General features: G+C 43.2%; 2 protein-coding genes across 3 annotated transcripts in view; one reads left to right on the forward strand and one right to left on the reverse strand.

The window, feature by feature from the left end:
- Positions 1-12705, reverse strand: part of IPO9 (importin 9) — a 33768-nt gene extending 21063 nt beyond the window's left edge. Inside the window, exons 1-4 of the mRNA XM_018556888.1 lie at positions 12171-12705; positions 7379-7440; positions 4307-4393; positions 4003-4204 (exon numbers count right to left, since the gene is read on the reverse strand). Coding sequence (XP_018412390.1) covers positions 4003-4204; positions 4307-4393; positions 7379-7440; positions 12171-12318 — 499 coding nt within the window. The 5' untranslated portion in view covers positions 12319-12705. The remainder of the gene's footprint in view (positions 1-4002; positions 4205-4306; positions 4394-7378; positions 7441-12170) is intronic.
- A 3317-nt stretch (positions 12706-16022) lies between these two features.
- KLHL12 (kelch like family member 12) overlaps positions 16023-16966 on the forward strand; it is a 30457-nt gene continuing 29513 nt past the window's right edge. For both annotated transcript variants that reach the window (XR_001941253.1, XM_018556894.1), the window contains exon 1: positions 16023-16064. The gene's annotated coding sequence lies outside the window, so the exon portion shown is untranslated. The remainder of the gene's footprint in view (positions 16065-16966) is intronic.

The raw sequence follows: 16966 nt of genomic DNA on the forward strand, positions 1-16966 counted from the left end.
ACAGGGGCAGGTCTGGACACAATAGCAGATCACACAGAGCAAACAACGCTGGACTGGTAAGTAAAAAAAGCACCCAGGGAAGGAAGCCCAATTAACATGCTATACAAATGAGGAATGAGAAAATCACACCAACACAGGATACTGGTGAGATCAGAAGGAATACATTTCCTCACTAGCTTACCAGACTCAGACCCACAGGACCACTGGCCTACACTTCACAGCTAGGACAAGTTGGTAGAAGATTGCACCCCAGAACCAATATAAATGGGAACAAAATAAGACATTAAGTCAGGGGTGGACAATGAAGGGGGCGTGGCCCCGGAAACGCGTCATGTAGGCATTTGAGCTGTCACTTAATCCTGTCAGTGCAGCTCTCATCCATCATATCCTGGTTACCAATCCTTGGACTTTGAAAGCTCCTTTGTGATCTACTCTTGTGAGTACAATTTTATCTTTGCTGCTTCTCAATAATATTGATCCACACTAGGGTAGGCGCCCCTTGTCTTTTGTTCTCTTCCCAGGGGTGGAAAATATAATAAGGGATTTAGGAGCCAGCCTGTCCAATCCATGAGCAGGAGGATTTGTTAAGAACCCAGCTCCATTGACAACAACTAGAGAAAACCTCAAATGTTGTTAGGTACCAGCTGTAATTCTTAAGGAGCCATGGCTACCTGGCCATGTATTAAAGTAGCCTGAAGTTGTTAAAAGTCCACTAAACACAAGACAAAGCAAGTGGCTACTGTAAACCTTTTAAAGAGGAACTTTACCCATATCTTTAAAATGACAGACACCTTTAGAAATGTTTAGTGATGACAATCTACAAACACATACTTCTAGATAATTGCTGTCTTTGTATTCTTTGCATACTTAATTCTCTTTTCCTTCCTATTCTTCCGACAGTGGCCATGTTAACTAAGGGCAGATTACTAGATCTCGCTTTACTTCCTGGAACTCTGGCAGATGTGACTAGGACATGTGACCATGCACATCATCTCAGGGGAGGAAAATTACTTTCCCTGAGATCTCATGAGATTTTTCAGCAATGCACTGCTGTTGTAACCTTCGAAGGAAGCAACGCTTTGGCACATTACACCATTTGTGCCAGAACTGGACCAGGAAATAGATGAACTCTATTTGTAAGTAAATGAAAAACAAGTTCAACTAAGGAATGCAAGATGATGTTAAATCATCATGCAGAGTTGCATGCTGCTGTGATTTTAGTGAAAGGGGGTAAAAGTCCACTTTAAATTCCTTTTAGGTTTGTCTGCCAGGTAAGTGGAGCCACCTTTTATGAACTGCTGTCCAAAAGAATGTGTGAGAAATCCACTTTCCTAGCTAGCACTAGGCCGCTTAAAAAAACAAACAAAAAAGATCAGATTTCATAACATTAAACAATTATGTAAAAAAAAAAAAAATATTAAGATGACATTTCTGACTTTACAGACTTCTCCAGGAACAGTTAAAACCAAAATGCTCATAAATAAAAACACATACTCACTACAACGAGATGCAAGAGAGAAACAGCTGACTTTTTAGGCACCACCATGACCACTTTAATTTATATTAAAAAGAATATTTTATTGTAGAGATCTCTCATAAAAATCGCCAGATGGTAATAAAGAACATCAACATGTTTAACCCCTTCATGACTGAGGCCCTTTTTTCAATTTTTGCACCCATGTTATATTCCACATTTTAGGCCTGAAAATGACGTAAAACAGTATCAAGTAGTTGGACCCGATTAGCCGTATATAAATCATACAAATATAATTATAAATACATGTTAGCAGTGATTATGCAGGTTTTAGTGGAGGGGTGCATATCTCTACCTCTATGCGTTTCACTGCCCCCACCGCTTCTTCAGGAGCTTACATGGGCATTTGGTCATAGTTCAAAGATCAACATGGTTATCTGAACGCACAAGCAGGGGAAATGATGCATTAAATCGACTGGGTGGGTGTCTAGGCACACTCGACTTGACCTCCCCAATCCAAGTTGTGAGTTGTTGTAGACTTGAGACAACTACATCACACTACATACAAGACAGATATCCAAAGCCAACAAAAGAAGCAGACTGTTTTTTGAATATCAGGGTTGGCAGCCTTATTTTAATCAATATTAATGTTCCCTAAGAGGGATTGCTGGCTGTAACTAGCTGTGGAGCGGCCAACGAATCTTAGAATCTATGGTCTTCGTAGTGGTCTCAAGTCTACAACATCATATAACCTGGATTGGGGAGGTCAAGCAAAGTGTGCCCAGATGCCCACCCAGTCGATTTGATGCATAGTTTCCCCTGCTTGTGCGTTGAGATAACCATGTAGATATTTGAGCCATGATGTACGAGCTATCTTTGAGCCATGACTAAATTCCCATGTAAGCTCCTGAAGAAGCAGTGGTGACAGTGAAACGCATAGAGATATGCACCCCTCCACGGAAACCTGCATAATAACTACTAACATGTATTTATAATGATATTTGTATGAGTTATATACAGATAATCAGGTCCAACCACTTGATATATTGAGGGGTTGCAGTTCCATGTGAGTCATAGGCTCATATATTTTTGAGCAAAATTAAACATGTTGATGTTTTTTATTACTATTATGTGTATATATATTTTATGAGAGATCTCTACAATAAAATATTATTTTTAATATAAATTGAAGTGGTCATTCATGGTGGTGCCTAAAAAGTCTGCCGCTGTTTTTTTGTCTCTATATATTGTTGGGTGTGGCACCGTTTGAATCCCTGTACATCCCTTTACTATTCACTATGACTAGAAACAGAGCACGTTCCTATCCGATTATAACACAGGCATGATTGCAGTGTTTAGAGAACATTTAAAGCCCCTTTCAAACCAGACACTGCACTAACCGCAAAACGTCTGGTGTCGGTGCCCTGGCAGAGCCCAAGCGCTGATCCGAGCACACTACACTGTGTTTTTTTTGTTACAACTTTACTTGAAATGTCACAAGTGACATTTCATTCAGTTCTATGGGGACAGTGGGGTGGTACTGTGTTGTGTCCTGCTGCGCTGAAAAAGTAAGATATGCCTTACATTTTTTTTCAGCACACACCACTACATTCCTACTGCAATTAAGTGGTGTAAATATGCACCATCCGTGACTAGGCAAATTGCCCCTTCCTGCATTGGGGCTGTGCTGGAAACAATGGAGATGTGTGAATGGACCTTAAGGCTATGTTCACACCATGCCCGGTCCAGATCGGCAAGCGCAGAGCAGTACATTTTACCGCGTTTCCCCCACCCCCCCAACTTAAAATCGGGCTTACAGGTGCAGTCCAGTGCGTTTGCATGCATTTTTGATGCGTTTCTATACTTTCCAGTGCATTCTAGACCAAAGAAAATGAGATAAGCAGTATTTTTTTGTCTGAACCAGAACGGACTGCGATGGTGTAAACAGAGCCAGAAATACCATAGGGATACATTGGGATGCTTTTTTTGGTCCGGGAACAAACTGTTCTAGTCTGGACATGATCCACACATGTTGTGAACAAGGCCTAAAGGTCCAATAATCATAGCCTTTTATAAAGTGGAAATACTAATCAATGCAGATATGTTCACTGTTCAGCCCACATAAGAAAGTTCATAAAAAAAAAAAAACTACAAATCTTACCTTTTGCTGTAATAATGGTAATCCTGCAGTAGTTTGGGCTCTAATGTCAGATCAATGTAAAGGAGATCAATGTAAAGGATCTTGGGAGACTCCTATCAGTAGACTATTAAAGCAGAGCTATTAGCTAGATGTCTCCTGAAACAAGTTCCCAAGATCCTCTGTCACTGACCTCACAACTAATGCTTTGGCACCATTAACATGGCAACTGTTGGTCGCTGCTGGATTACCCTTAAAGCAAAAGGTAAGTCTGTAGGCTTGTCATTAAATATATAATGCAATTCAATATCAAAGTGTATTCTTTATCATTTTACATCTGCTTTAAACATTTCAGTCTAGACAATGTATTAATAACGTATACAGTACATACCCGTCAGCACTCTCATAGCACCATGAACAGCGCTGACTTCACCACTCACTAGCATTTCCATGAGCAAATTAAAAAGTTGTGGCCAGGCTTCAGGCCAGTCCCAGTGTGCTATGGCAGACACAGCATATGCTACACTGGAACGTACTTTGCTGATTGACTCCCGCAGACCTCGTGGAAGCAACAAACGGATTGCAGCCTTTGCCTAAGTAAAGGATTAAATAAACGTAGTCACAATAAATATCTGGATGTAGAAATCTACATTCAGCACTTCACAGATCAATGTACACAATTCAAAGTTACTAACCCTTTCAGTAGTCTCGGGCAATCTGAACTTCTCTGACTGGGCACACCAATGATTTTCAACATACTGCTTCAAAACCACAGATGCCAGCTGAAAGCACAGGAGCAGAGAAAGTCAGGATATATTTTTTTTTTTTTACAGTTTCCAGAACAGGATTCAATAACTCAGATACCCGAGAATTTTTTTTCTCATGACTAACAAGGAAAACAAATGCAGCCACCACATATCCAAGGACCTGCAAGCTTTAACATATGCAATGAGTGTTCTTGGGTTTAGTTATACAGTGCGTAAAACAAAATCAACCTTGACCAGTCAGGCTTGTTATATATGGGTCAAACAATCCAACGTTTGTAAGCACCCCTCAACCTTTAAGATATGCCTGCTTAATGTCTGTTTTCCTGATCACCACTGTTCCCTCCAGAAAAGCTGGCATCAGGCAGATTGCTAAACTGTGCTAACAGCTTTTTCAAATTTACAGCCAACACTGCCGCTAAAAAGACTATACAACACTCCTAAACTAAGGGTGCTTTAGGGGTTTCCAAAAAATGTGCTTATGGTCTACAAAATATTGATTGTTCATTGAATCTAATTTTTTAAGTTAGCATTTACATGCCCACTACACAGGTCTTAAATAATAAGGTCACTTATACTTTAGGGGTCCGCTCCCCATGCTAAACATTTTACCAATAGTGTATACTTATGAAAACTGTAGGACTTAGGCCCCGGTCACCCCTAAGCATCAGCGTTTTCGCACATATTAGCGTTAGACGCGCACACATGAAGACGTGCGTTTTAGTGGGCAGACTGAAAGAAATTGTGGTCAATAGACAAACGCAAGTAAAAACGCACACAAATGTGCAAAACGCTTGCGTCGCGCATTTCCATTGAAGTCTTTGGGGCCCAAACGCGGTGTAATCTGCCCCAAAAAAAAAAGTTCATATACTTTTTCCAGCATTTTACAGCTTGCAACAAAAAGCTCACATGTGAACAGAGGCCATTAAAATTAATGGGATTTCTTGTCTTGAGAGTTCAGTCGTGCTTAGCTTTGAGCCTAAAAACGCCTAGGTGTGAACACGGACTCAAACAATAATTCTTTTTGCAAAGAAAAAAAATAAAATAAATGCATACTTCTTCATAAATAAAAAAAAAAATGGGTATTTACTTTTTTTTTTGCATAGTAGCCAGTAAAGCATTGCAAGTGTGATCAGTAGATCGGGGGTGCAACGCTCTGTTTCTTACAGACTGTTCCTCCTGTCCATGTGCATCCCGAGGTACGGACATGCAGTAATTTTGAGCCCGGCTCCTTTGACAAGAGTTGTTTCCTGTGAAGCAGCTGAAAGCTTTAGCATGCCTCCTGCTATGCTACAGGCTTTATAAGTGTTCTAAAGCAAAGTGGACCGTACACTGAGCACCAATGCCTTATCAGCAACTATTTTTGTTTTTAAAACAGAATTCCAGGAAAAATTACTATTAACCCTTGAAGTGGGGCTACCACTACACTGCAAGGGTTAACTGCTCATTTTGGTCTAGGGCTGAAAATAACTCATCTGATTCTCTAAGCCGGCTGTCTGTGACAACGCTCCCTCCAGCCTGTCTCCTCCTACACTGCAATGATTGCATGTTCCTCAGCGTCCTCACGTCTATACACTGTGATGATTCAGGGGACCTTAGACTGTGCCTTTCTCCAGAGGTAGAGAAAGGCACAGGGACCGGTCTACGAGCAAGCCGGCTGAATATAATTTTTTTTACATTTTCCTCCCTACACATAAACGAGCACCTAATCCTTGCAGTGCGGGGATAGTAACACTACAAGCAATAACCATATTCCCCGGAGTTCTTCTTTAAATGCAGAAACAGCTGTTCCTCAGAAGTGTTTTGTTAAAATGAAAAGAATAAATATATAATGTATTTGCAGCCATCAGCAAATTAATGCAGCAGAAAAAAGTTCACACCAAATCTGGATCAGAGCTCAATGAGTTTCTGCATATGCAGTGCATTTTGACGCGTTCCGGTCCGGGCTTTCAGGTGTAGTCCAGAGCGTTTGCATGCATTCCAAAGCAGAAAAAAAATAAGGCATGCTGCAGTTTTTTCACATGCTCTGGAACTGAATGCTGTGGTGTGAACTAGAGCCCAAAATAACATTGGAATACATGGGATGCATTTTTGATGCAATCTGTAACTGCTCTGCACTTGGTGTGAACTAGCCCTGAGGCGAATGCATCAAAACTGTAGCAGACAGAATTTGGAGTAGTTGTCCATGGCAACCAACGAGCTTCTATCTTTCATTTTTAAACCTTAACTGAAAAAACAGAAGAAAGCAGCTGATTGGTTGCCATCAGCAACTGCTCCAGATTCTGTCTGCTCCAGTTTGGATAAATTCCCCCTTTTGAGTGCGTTTTAGTTTTATAAAAGTGTATTTTTCTATCTGCTTACATCTTTTGCATTTAAAATATACAGAAAACAAACTAAATATTTAAAAATACCACCAGATTGCAGTGTTTCCCCACAAAAAAAGTATAATATATGCCTCACTTCCGAATGATACATGATAGCATTATTTCTGAATTAGTAGGCCTATAGCTGAAAAGTGAAAATGGAAGGCTCCACTCCCTCCCAGAGGTTTGCCTTAACAAAACAAAGTAGTCAAATGTATAAATGTGAACCAGGCATCACACTGCACATGAGGGGAAAAAAACATATGATTTGCATCCATGACATTTCTACTTACTGTATTTAATCTCCCTCTCTACGAATATATTTTGTAATGGGCAAAGTAATATTAACAGTCCGTGTGTGTGTCAAACCAAAACCTTTTCTTTTTAGTTTTGTAAAGAGTTGGGGGAAGGATTAGAACCCCTGTTTTTTTTACTATTTGGGGTCCACAAGAGATACTTTGTAAAAAAAAACACTGTCAGCAAGAAAGGAAGTGATGAATAGCAGTAAAATCCAACAGTAAAACTCTTCCCTAATCTGTTCAAAACAAAGACAAACATTTGGTTAGGCATTCACTAGAGAATGAGAGAGTAATAAAGTCACAGAAAGTCTGGATAGAAGATAACTTATCTACTGTTTTACCTGTCTAATGGCCAGAGCACCTTGTGGGTCAACTGTCAGCTCAGCCAAATGTACCCCAAACTCTGATAAAAGAGAAAAAAGTGAGCAAACATTAACCACCCTTCTTATGTTAGCAATATGTATCTACAGATGTAATTCAATTATACATGTCTACCAAGGCTTCTAATAAGTCAAGGCAACTGGGCTTGCTGTATTTTTCTTGAAGACGTTTCACTGCTCTAAGAAAACTGCTTGGATGACCAGTGAAACATCTTCAAGAAAAATACAGCAAGTCCAGTTGCCTTGACTTATTTTTTTTACAGATATACCTTCACTACCTAGGCAGAAGGTATGGAGCTCTACTGAGACCTGTATGGGCTACATTTGCTTTCAAAGACAATGCAAACAGCCAAAAACACCATATTTTATTGTCTTATATCTGCAACTGTCAAAGCCTCATGTGGACATAATACAGTGCAATCCTTACTGGGTTCAGTACACAGGCCGTACTATGTAGGCTGGCCACACATAGTACAATCTGAATGAGCAACTATATAGTGCAAAGGTGTTACTATAAAGCTAGCCAACCAACCACGGCTCACATTTTAGCCAATTCTTGCTTAATTAGCCACAATTCAAGCGGAGGATGGCCCTGTTGGCACCACAAAATTTTATTTTAACTGCAACTAAAGCCATAAAGGCCGTGACACACTGCACGCGAAGCAGTGCAGAGCGAAGCAAAGCTCTCCGGCACGGAGCTTCGCGTGCAGTGTGTGAGCTGAGTGCAGTCAGATGATTGACTGCGCCTTCAGCCAATCGGCTCGTCTGTAATAACCGGCCAGATGTCGCATCCCGTCACGCTGGTTTATACGCGCGAGCCGATTGGCTGAAGTTGAAATTGTTCATCTCGACACGCTCATCTCCGCGAGCTCTCGCAAGCTGAGGTACCCAGAAGAAAATTACATGACACACTGCTCGCAAAGGCAGCGCACCACCGCTCCGCGCTGCTTCGCCTGCAGTGTGTGACGGCCTTAAGTTTTTCTTTTAGTTTTGGATAGAGTGGAGGAGGATTATAACACCTGTTGTGTTTTTATTGCCGTCTGTGTCCCCCCCCCCATTAGGAAGTTCCACCCCCACCATTTGTCCTGGTGACCGTTACTCCTGAAAGTGAAAGAAAACCCCAAATTTTTGGTCGTCACCACAAGAGGAGTAGATGGGAAATCTTCCAATGGAGAGACTAGTTCTGGTGACCTTGCCGACTACCAGGGATTTCCTCACTTTATGTTGTGGCTGTCAGACAGAAAGTGAAGCAAAATCTCCCCAATGTGACACAGATGGCAAAAAAAAATGCTGACAGGGGTTACGACCCTCCCTTACTTTATCCAAAACTAAAACATACGTTTTGGCTTCAGTTCTACTATAAAAATCCACTGAGCCGAGACTTCTTTGTATGTTATTTGTTTTTCAATAAACTTTGTATAAAGAAAAAAAAAAATCCACTGAGCTGGATGGAAAATTCTCTCTCAAACAGTGACAACATCCAATCGGATGCAGTCACTGGTCAAAATTCGGACAGCAGCAGGTGTCACAGCCGTCTGAATACAATAGCTGGAACTAGAGATTACTCCATCCATGCAATTTACATGAGTGGAATTGAGTGATTTTCTCAGCCCATTGCAAAAGTTTTAGCAGATGTGAAAAAAAGGTGTAAAGTATGAATGTTTTCAGAAATAAAAGTGTTTAGTTTAATTTTTTTCAATTAACAAAATGAAAAGTAAATAAACAGAAGAGAAATCCAAATCAATATTTGGTGTGACCATCCTTTGCCTTCAAAACAGAATCAATTTTTCTAGGTACACTTGCACACAGTTTTAGGATGTCAGCTGCCTCAAATCCTTCTGTCTCTTCATGTCATCCCAGACAGACTCAATGATGTTGAGATCGGGGCTCTGTGGGGCCAAACCATCACTTCCAGGACTCCTTGTTCTTCTTTACGCTGAAAATGGTGCTTAATAACATTGGCTATATGTTTAGGATCATTCTCCTGCTGCAGAATACATTTGGGGTCAATCACACGCCCTCCTGATGGTATGCCATGATGGATAAGTATCTGCTTGTATTTCTCAGAATTGAGGGCACCATTGATCCTGACCAAATGTCAACTTCAATTGCAGAAATGCAGCCTAAGACTTGCAAGAAACCTCTACCATGCTTCACTGTTGCTGCAGACTTATTACTGCACCGCTCTCCAGCCCTTTGGTAAACAAACTGCCTCCTGCTACATCCAAATATTTCAAATTATTACTCATCAGTCCAGAGCACCTGCTGCCATTTTTCTGCACCCCAGTTCCTATGTTTCCGTGCATAGTTGAGTCTCTTAGCCTTGTTTCTACGCCGAAGGTATGGCTTTATGGCCGCAATTCTTCCATGAAGACCACTTCTGGCCAGACTTCTCAGACAGTAGATGAGTGTACCTGGGACCTGCTGGTTTCCACCAGTTCGGTGTTGAAGGGACTGCTGGACATCTTTCGATGTCAAAAGGGAAGTAAGCATGATGTGTCTTTCATCTGCTGCATTACGTTTCCTTGGCCGACCACTGCGTCTACAGTCCTCAACATTGCCCGTTTCTTTGTGCTTCTTCAAAAGACCTTGAACAGCACATCGTGAAACTCCAGTCTGCTTTGAAATCTTTGCCTGGGGAAACCTTGCTGATACAGTATAACTACCTTGAGGTGAATTTATCAAAACTGTAGCAGACAAAAACCAGAGCAGTTTGCATGGCAACCAATCAGCTTCTATCACTCATTTTCAAATCTCAACTGAGCAAACTGAAGAAAGATGCTGATTGGTTGCCATGGGCAACTGCTCCAGTTTGATAAACCCCCCCCCCCCCCTTGTGTCTTGTTGCTGTGGTCAGTCTTGCCATGGTGTATGACCTGTGACATGAAACTGTCTTCCACAACCTCGCCTTAGTAGCAGAGTTGGGCTGTTCCTCACCCAATTTTAAGCCTCCTAGTCAGCTGTTTCTGTTAATGACTGTATTTTAACCTACATATGAAATTGATGATCATTAGCACCTGCTTGGTATAATTGGTTAATCGTACGCCTAACCCTAATCTTACAAAATTCCCGACTCTGTGCAAGTGTAAGCATTGATGATGGTTTGAAGCCAAAGGGTAGTAACACCAAAAAGGATGAGGATCTACAGCAAAATGATACAACAATAAAGTACATTTTTGTTAATAATTAAAAGTACTTGAATTTATTTTGAAGGTTTAACTCCTGAGTTTAGTGTCACTTTAATTGTTCCAACAGCACCATCCTTTGTAAATCTGGAGGCTATAGAATATAAATTATGAATAATCAGATTGCAATGTATTGCCAGCTTTAAAGAACCAGGACCATTGTCCTTAAAGAGGAACTTCACTTCCCCCCCCACCCCCATTTTGTATTAACGACCTCTTACTTTTTTGGCTGGGTAAAACACTAAGGCCTGGTTCACACCTGGGCGTTTTACATCGCGTTCCTACGCGCTGTAAAACTCTCAACATGTAAAAACCAATGATTGCCTATGGGCATGGTTCCCACGTGGGCGTTTTACAGTGCGTAGGAACGCGCTGCAAAACGCCCCTACGCCCAAAGAAGTACAGGAGCTTTTTTGGGGCGTATTTGCCGCGCGTATCCATTGGTATACAGCCGGATAGCCCTCGAAAACACGCGTTTGCCGCGCATTTTTTTACAGCGAATCGCGCATATTCGGTACGCCTAGGTGTGAACCCAGCCTATGGGTACGTTCACAGCAGATGCAGTGTGTTCCGTCCAATTCTGGCAGGAACGCACTGCATCGCGGCCCAGTCACTTTTGTGTGGGGCAGGAGGGGGGCGTGGCGGGCCATTGAAGTGAATGGCACCATAGCCACGCTCTCCGGCCGCAATGCGATTGCCCGCACTGAACCGCTTGCAGCAGTTTGATCGCACCGCACGCACAATGTGCCTTGCGATCCAGTGCGGGCGATCGCATTGTGGCCGGAGGGCGTGGCTACGATACCATTCACTTCAATGGCCCGCCACGCCCCCTCCTGGCCCAATGCGATGCCGTGCGTTCCGGCCAGAATCGGACCGGAACGCACTGCATCTGGTGTGAACGTACCCTTAAAAAGCTGGCCATACACTGCTCACAAACTCTAGCAGTGTGTGCCCCCCTCGAACCGGATCGAAAATTATTGAACAGCGACTGCAGCAGTCATTCAGCTGCAGTCACTGATTGCGTATTCTGACAGAGTATTCTGGGTCCCTGTAAGATGCAGCACAGCATGGCATCAGGGGGTTGCCAGCAAGAACCCAGGAACAGACAGCACATGTGACGAAGAGTAACCCGAGACTTCCTGGGATGCACAATGTGGGTATCCAGGAGGCCATGGGGAACACATCACTTTTTGGCTAGGTGAGAATGCAAGATTTTTAGAGCTAAGGGAGGTTAGGAGTGGAATAAGAGAAAGTGGGTCAAGATCTGCTTTAATAACATTTACAGAACCTGAAACTATGTTAGTATACTAGATTTACATTTCCAAAGTGTTTCTAAACAATTAAAGGGGGAGCATGGGGTAGCCCAGCCCTATGATGGCCACAGTTTCTTTTCCCTCCAGGACTGTTGTATATGATAAGTTGGAGCTGAGTGCCAATCACCCATCACTGGTCATTACAGGGCAGCCTTTAGACACCATCTGAGCCCATCATGACTGCGTTCAACCATGTCCTCCATCACAAGGCACCCCCATCCCATTCATTCCTCGCCCCCTGGGTACCACACTCACCCTCTGTCACTTCCAGCACTTTCAGCTGCTCCTCCGCTGCCGCCCGCACCTCATGTCCCGAGGACAGGATACCGCTCAGCGTCTCCAGCAGGGCCTCCCTCAGGCCTGCCTGAACGGTAGGGAGGGGGCCGGCGGTGCTCTGCGCCATGACACCGGGAACAACGAGGCGAAGGCTGGGAGACTAGCCGACACACCGCAAAGCCTAGCGCGCCAACACCGCCCGCCAAGCTTCACACGAAGGGAGAGAGGGAGGGATCACGCCGGGGACAAGAGGCGGATACACGCACGTTCAAGGCTAGGGTCATGGGTGAAGTGTTCTCATGGGCACTGCTCCTGTCACACATATGACTGGCCTCCTCCAGGGCTCATGGTCATGTAGTCACACACACAATGCTGTCCCGGGCTAGAAACATGAAACTTGTAGTTCCCCAGCAGCTGGAGAGCGACAGGTTGCTGAGTGAACTTGTGAGGCGTAAGGCGCTGTGGTCACGTGGTTTCGTTTTCCCTATCTGTGGTAATATAGCGGCCCGGCTCCTCAGGAGAAAATGCCGGGCAGGGTGAAACATTAAAATAATTTCTCCTAACACTGTTTGTGTTACCTCACACGCTGGCCAATTTACTAAAGCTGTGTACAGTAACCAATCAGCTTCTCTCTTCATTTTGTTCAATTAGGGCTCATTCACACCAGACACTGCACTAATCACGCAGAGTTTGATGTGCGGTGGCCTGGCACAGTCCTGAAGCACTGATATCAGCGCATTGCACTGTGTCCTTTTTTTTTGTTAGAACTTTATTGAACTGTCACAAGTGACATTTCATGCAGTGATGTGAATAGGCATTGGGGTGCGCTAGAAACAACAGCCAGCGCAGCTCCAACGCAGATGGTGTGAAATTGAAAAGCAGAAGCTGGTTATTATAGGCAACTGCTCCAGATTCTCCCTGCTCCAGGTTTGATACATTTCCCTCAATTCGTTTTTTTTCCCGCTGTACAAGAAATGGGATTCTCCCACTGGTCTATTGTATTCTCATGGTGGCGGGTGAGCCACTGTCAAGTCACTTCTCAGATTTTTCTGACTGGTTTGAAAAGACACGCTACTGGAATTTTGAGCAGTGTATGGCTAGCTTTAGTCCTCGTTCACATCTGTGCAATTTTCTGTCCATCATGCGTCGCACTTGAGGAATTTTCCTATGGTGCCTATTCACATCTATGTGATTTTCTTTCATCCATTTGTCCTTCTTTTGGTGTGACCTGGCATGGTTTGGGCCCCATAAACTTTAAAGAACTCCAGGCAAATAAAATGTTAACCCTTGCAGTGAGGCTACCCTAAGTGCTCGTTTTAGTCTAGGGAGCTAAAATAACAGAGTTATACTCACCTGAACCACGACCCCAGCTTGCTCTTAGACCAGTCCCTCCAGCCTCGCTCCCCCTTCACTCCAGTGGTCCAAGGTTTCTGTGAGTCATCACATCCAATACAGTGTATAGAACGTGAGGATACCAAGAGACATTCTATCTCTGGAGTGAAGGAAGAGACAGGCTGGGGGGAGTGGTGTAGGACTTTTCCTGTGCCAGCGAACACTGCTTTGATACCGAGAAATCGCTCCCCTGATGTCTCTGGTGGGAGTGGTCTAGGAGAAAGACAGGATCACGGTTCGGGTGAATATAACTTTGTTATTTTGAACCCTAGAGAAAACGAGTACTTAGCTCTCGCAGTGCAGGGGTAGCCCCATTGCAAAGGTTAGGATTTTATTGGGGCGGAGTTCTTCTGTAGGCCTCTGTTCACACATTTGAATGGGCTACCTACTACTGCTAAACACACACTCAAGGGAGTACAAGCACCTATTTTAAAGTGGCATCACATTGTGAAAGGTTACCATGCTATGTGGTGCAATACAACACACACGCAATGGCAAGGTGCGTTGGTGGGCCACTAAGTCCCCGTTTACACCTAGGCATTCTGTTGCTCAAAGGTAAGCGGGACAAAAGCCCAAGTCAAGGAATCCCATTCATTTATTTGCCACTGTTCACTCCTGAATGTTTTGTCATAGGAAAATGCCTGTTGCTGGAAAAGGCATATGAGCTACTTTTTGGCAGATGACAGCACTTTTTGGTCCCATAGACTGCAATGGAAAAGGTTGTGTGACACAAATCGCAGAAGTTTATGGGACCAGGAAGCAATGTAGTTTTTCCAGCGACAAAACATTCAGGTGTAAAGAGGCGATATAGGATTTAATGGGATTCTTTGTCTTGAGCGTTTTGTTGCACTTACCTTTGAGCAACAAAACGCCTAGGTGTGAACAGAGGCTAAGTGAAAATGGCATCGCAGCACGCCTAACATTGCAACATGCGATGCAGGATCACGTGTGGCATTGTACCCACACCTGCATCGCAAATACAGTAGGTGAATGAAGTGTAATGTAATCGTATCAAAGAGTACTTGGATTTTAAAACATTTTAATGCTTTTTTTTTGCCATAACAACTTTACACAGGCTGCAGAGAAGATGTAGAGACAAGGCGGCTGAATGACAGGGCCTCTCTTTTCTCTATTTGCGATAAGTGGATGGACCCATTATTTTCATTTCCTCTTCTCCACCTTCTTCCAATCAAAATGGTGGTGGCATGCATTGGTATAGCGGTCCATGGCACAACATTGCAGTTCAGCTACGCAGGCAAACAACAGGCAGAGGAAGCAGGGAGGTTGAAAGAAGATGATACCTAATGAGGTCATATGAGATAATGCTTGTCATTGGCCTAAACAAACAAATGTGAAAGAAGCATGAAAGATGCAGATGCACAAGCGTAAACCAAGCCATTTTTTTAGCACGTTTTTGTTGGCCATTTTTCATGCATTTTTTGTTTTGGCTATTAAAGGGGAAATACAGTATAGGTTGCTAGGGAGTGGAGGCTTGTTGTCATGCACTTAAACGTACAAAAACATGCACTTGCACTTAAAACGTACAAAAAACATGCACTTAAACGTGCACTTAAACGTCATGCACTTAAACGTACAAAGGTCATGTTATCTGTATTTTTATGCATTCCCATTGAAGTTTATGTGGATAAAAACGCACCAAACGAAGCACCTTCACCATTCTCCAAGTCACACGGAAGCACATTGCATAGGTGTGTTTGGACCCCATAGAAAAGAAGGATTCCTTTTGGCGTGCATTGTCGTGCGTCAGCCAAAGTGCTTTAAATCGCATGGAACTGGGACTTGTAGGACTCTAGATAGGCAGAGCCAGCTGTCAATCACGCAGCTGGGTGGATCTCGACAGTAATGCGTTCGTGTGTTTCCTGACCGGACAAAATGTGACATGCAGTATTTTTTCAGTCAGGAACGGACTGCACACATGAGAACTGTAGCCCATAAAACACATAGGGATACATTGGGATGCATATTCAGTGCAGGAACAGCTTTAGTGCAGGAGCAGATCAGGTCAGCACAGAATACGGACGTCGTGTGAACAGGCCCTGAGACCAACCAAACATAAATAAAATGTAACATTTTTAAAGAAAGAGAATAAGCTTCTTAGATAAGTGTGGAACTTCTGTGCATACATTAAATAAAGGGGGTTTTAATATCCCTTCAATAAACCACACAGTAAATTTCATTGCTACAATAACATGAATTAATGCTACTTGTAGCAGTTTTACACGGAAGAACGTGAAGCCTTTTCTTGTGCTAAACACTAGAGACAAACCGTTCCCTATAACCGTCTCCCTCCTAGGATTCCAGGTCTCTTGATCGCCAAATTTGCATTGAAGTTTGTCTCCACAAAAATGGCCGACCACAGAGCATCTCCAAGCACTCTACATTCAGCAGCGGCGACAACATGCATTATATGGATAGCCCGGCTTATGTCATCAGTAAGCGCCAGCCAGAACAGGACTGGGAGTAAGTTAAACGGCGACTATAATTGCGATATAGGTTATGTTGTTATTCTATCCTGTAGGTGACAGCTGTGTGCTATTGGACTATCGGAAGCTTTACACGGACATACGCCTTGAACATGCCTACAAGACAGGTTATGAGGAGGGCTTTCTGAATGGAATGCACATATGTACGTACAGTTGTTGGGGATATGGCAGATGCAGTAGAATGCAGAAATATCACAACTCCATTGCATGATGTTCTTGCTGATTATCCTACTGTGTTTGCGTGAACCTTTTTGCTTATATTAGTAATGGCTGGAGCAAGTGGCAGGTTTGGGGAGAAATATTTACTGGTTGACATACAATTGTGTCAGTTCCTGAAACCATAAGTTATTTTATATGTGTCTATTTTGATATTAGCATGTTTAATTACCAAATATAAATACCACAACGTGGAATCATTGTTTTCCATTCAAAATGAATACTAAAGCTTAGCACCAGCCAGGTTTTTTCTCATTACCAGCCCCATCCAGCCAATAAAAGTCAGGTATAAAGGGGAACTTCACTCCCCACCCCCTTGCCTTTTTTGCTTAGTTATCCTCAAAATAAGAACATACTCGCATGCCCGGTAATCCAGCGGTGTTCTGTCCCTACCCACTCTTTATCATCTAACCCCTTCAGAATTCATTTTCTTTTCAGGGGAACCCTCCCCACACTCCCTGGATCCTCACCCAGGCAAGAATGATTGATGTCATTGTCTACAGCCTCGTTGAATACCCACATTATGCATTCCAGGAGGCCTTGCGGTACTGTACTGCCTATGTGGCGTGGCAAAAGAGGGCTGGCTATCTCTTCCTACTTCTTGCAGCAGGTCCTTGGTGACACGCATGTGCGTGGCAAAAGGGGGCCGGCTGCAAGAACCCA

This window comes from Nanorana parkeri, unplaced genomic scaffold (genome assembly GCF_000935625.1).
Source record: "Nanorana parkeri isolate BGI_ZX_2015 unplaced genomic scaffold, ASM93562v1 scaffold257, whole genome shotgun sequence".
NCBI classification, from domain to species: Eukaryota; Metazoa; Chordata; class Amphibia; order Anura; family Dicroglossidae; genus Nanorana; species Nanorana parkeri.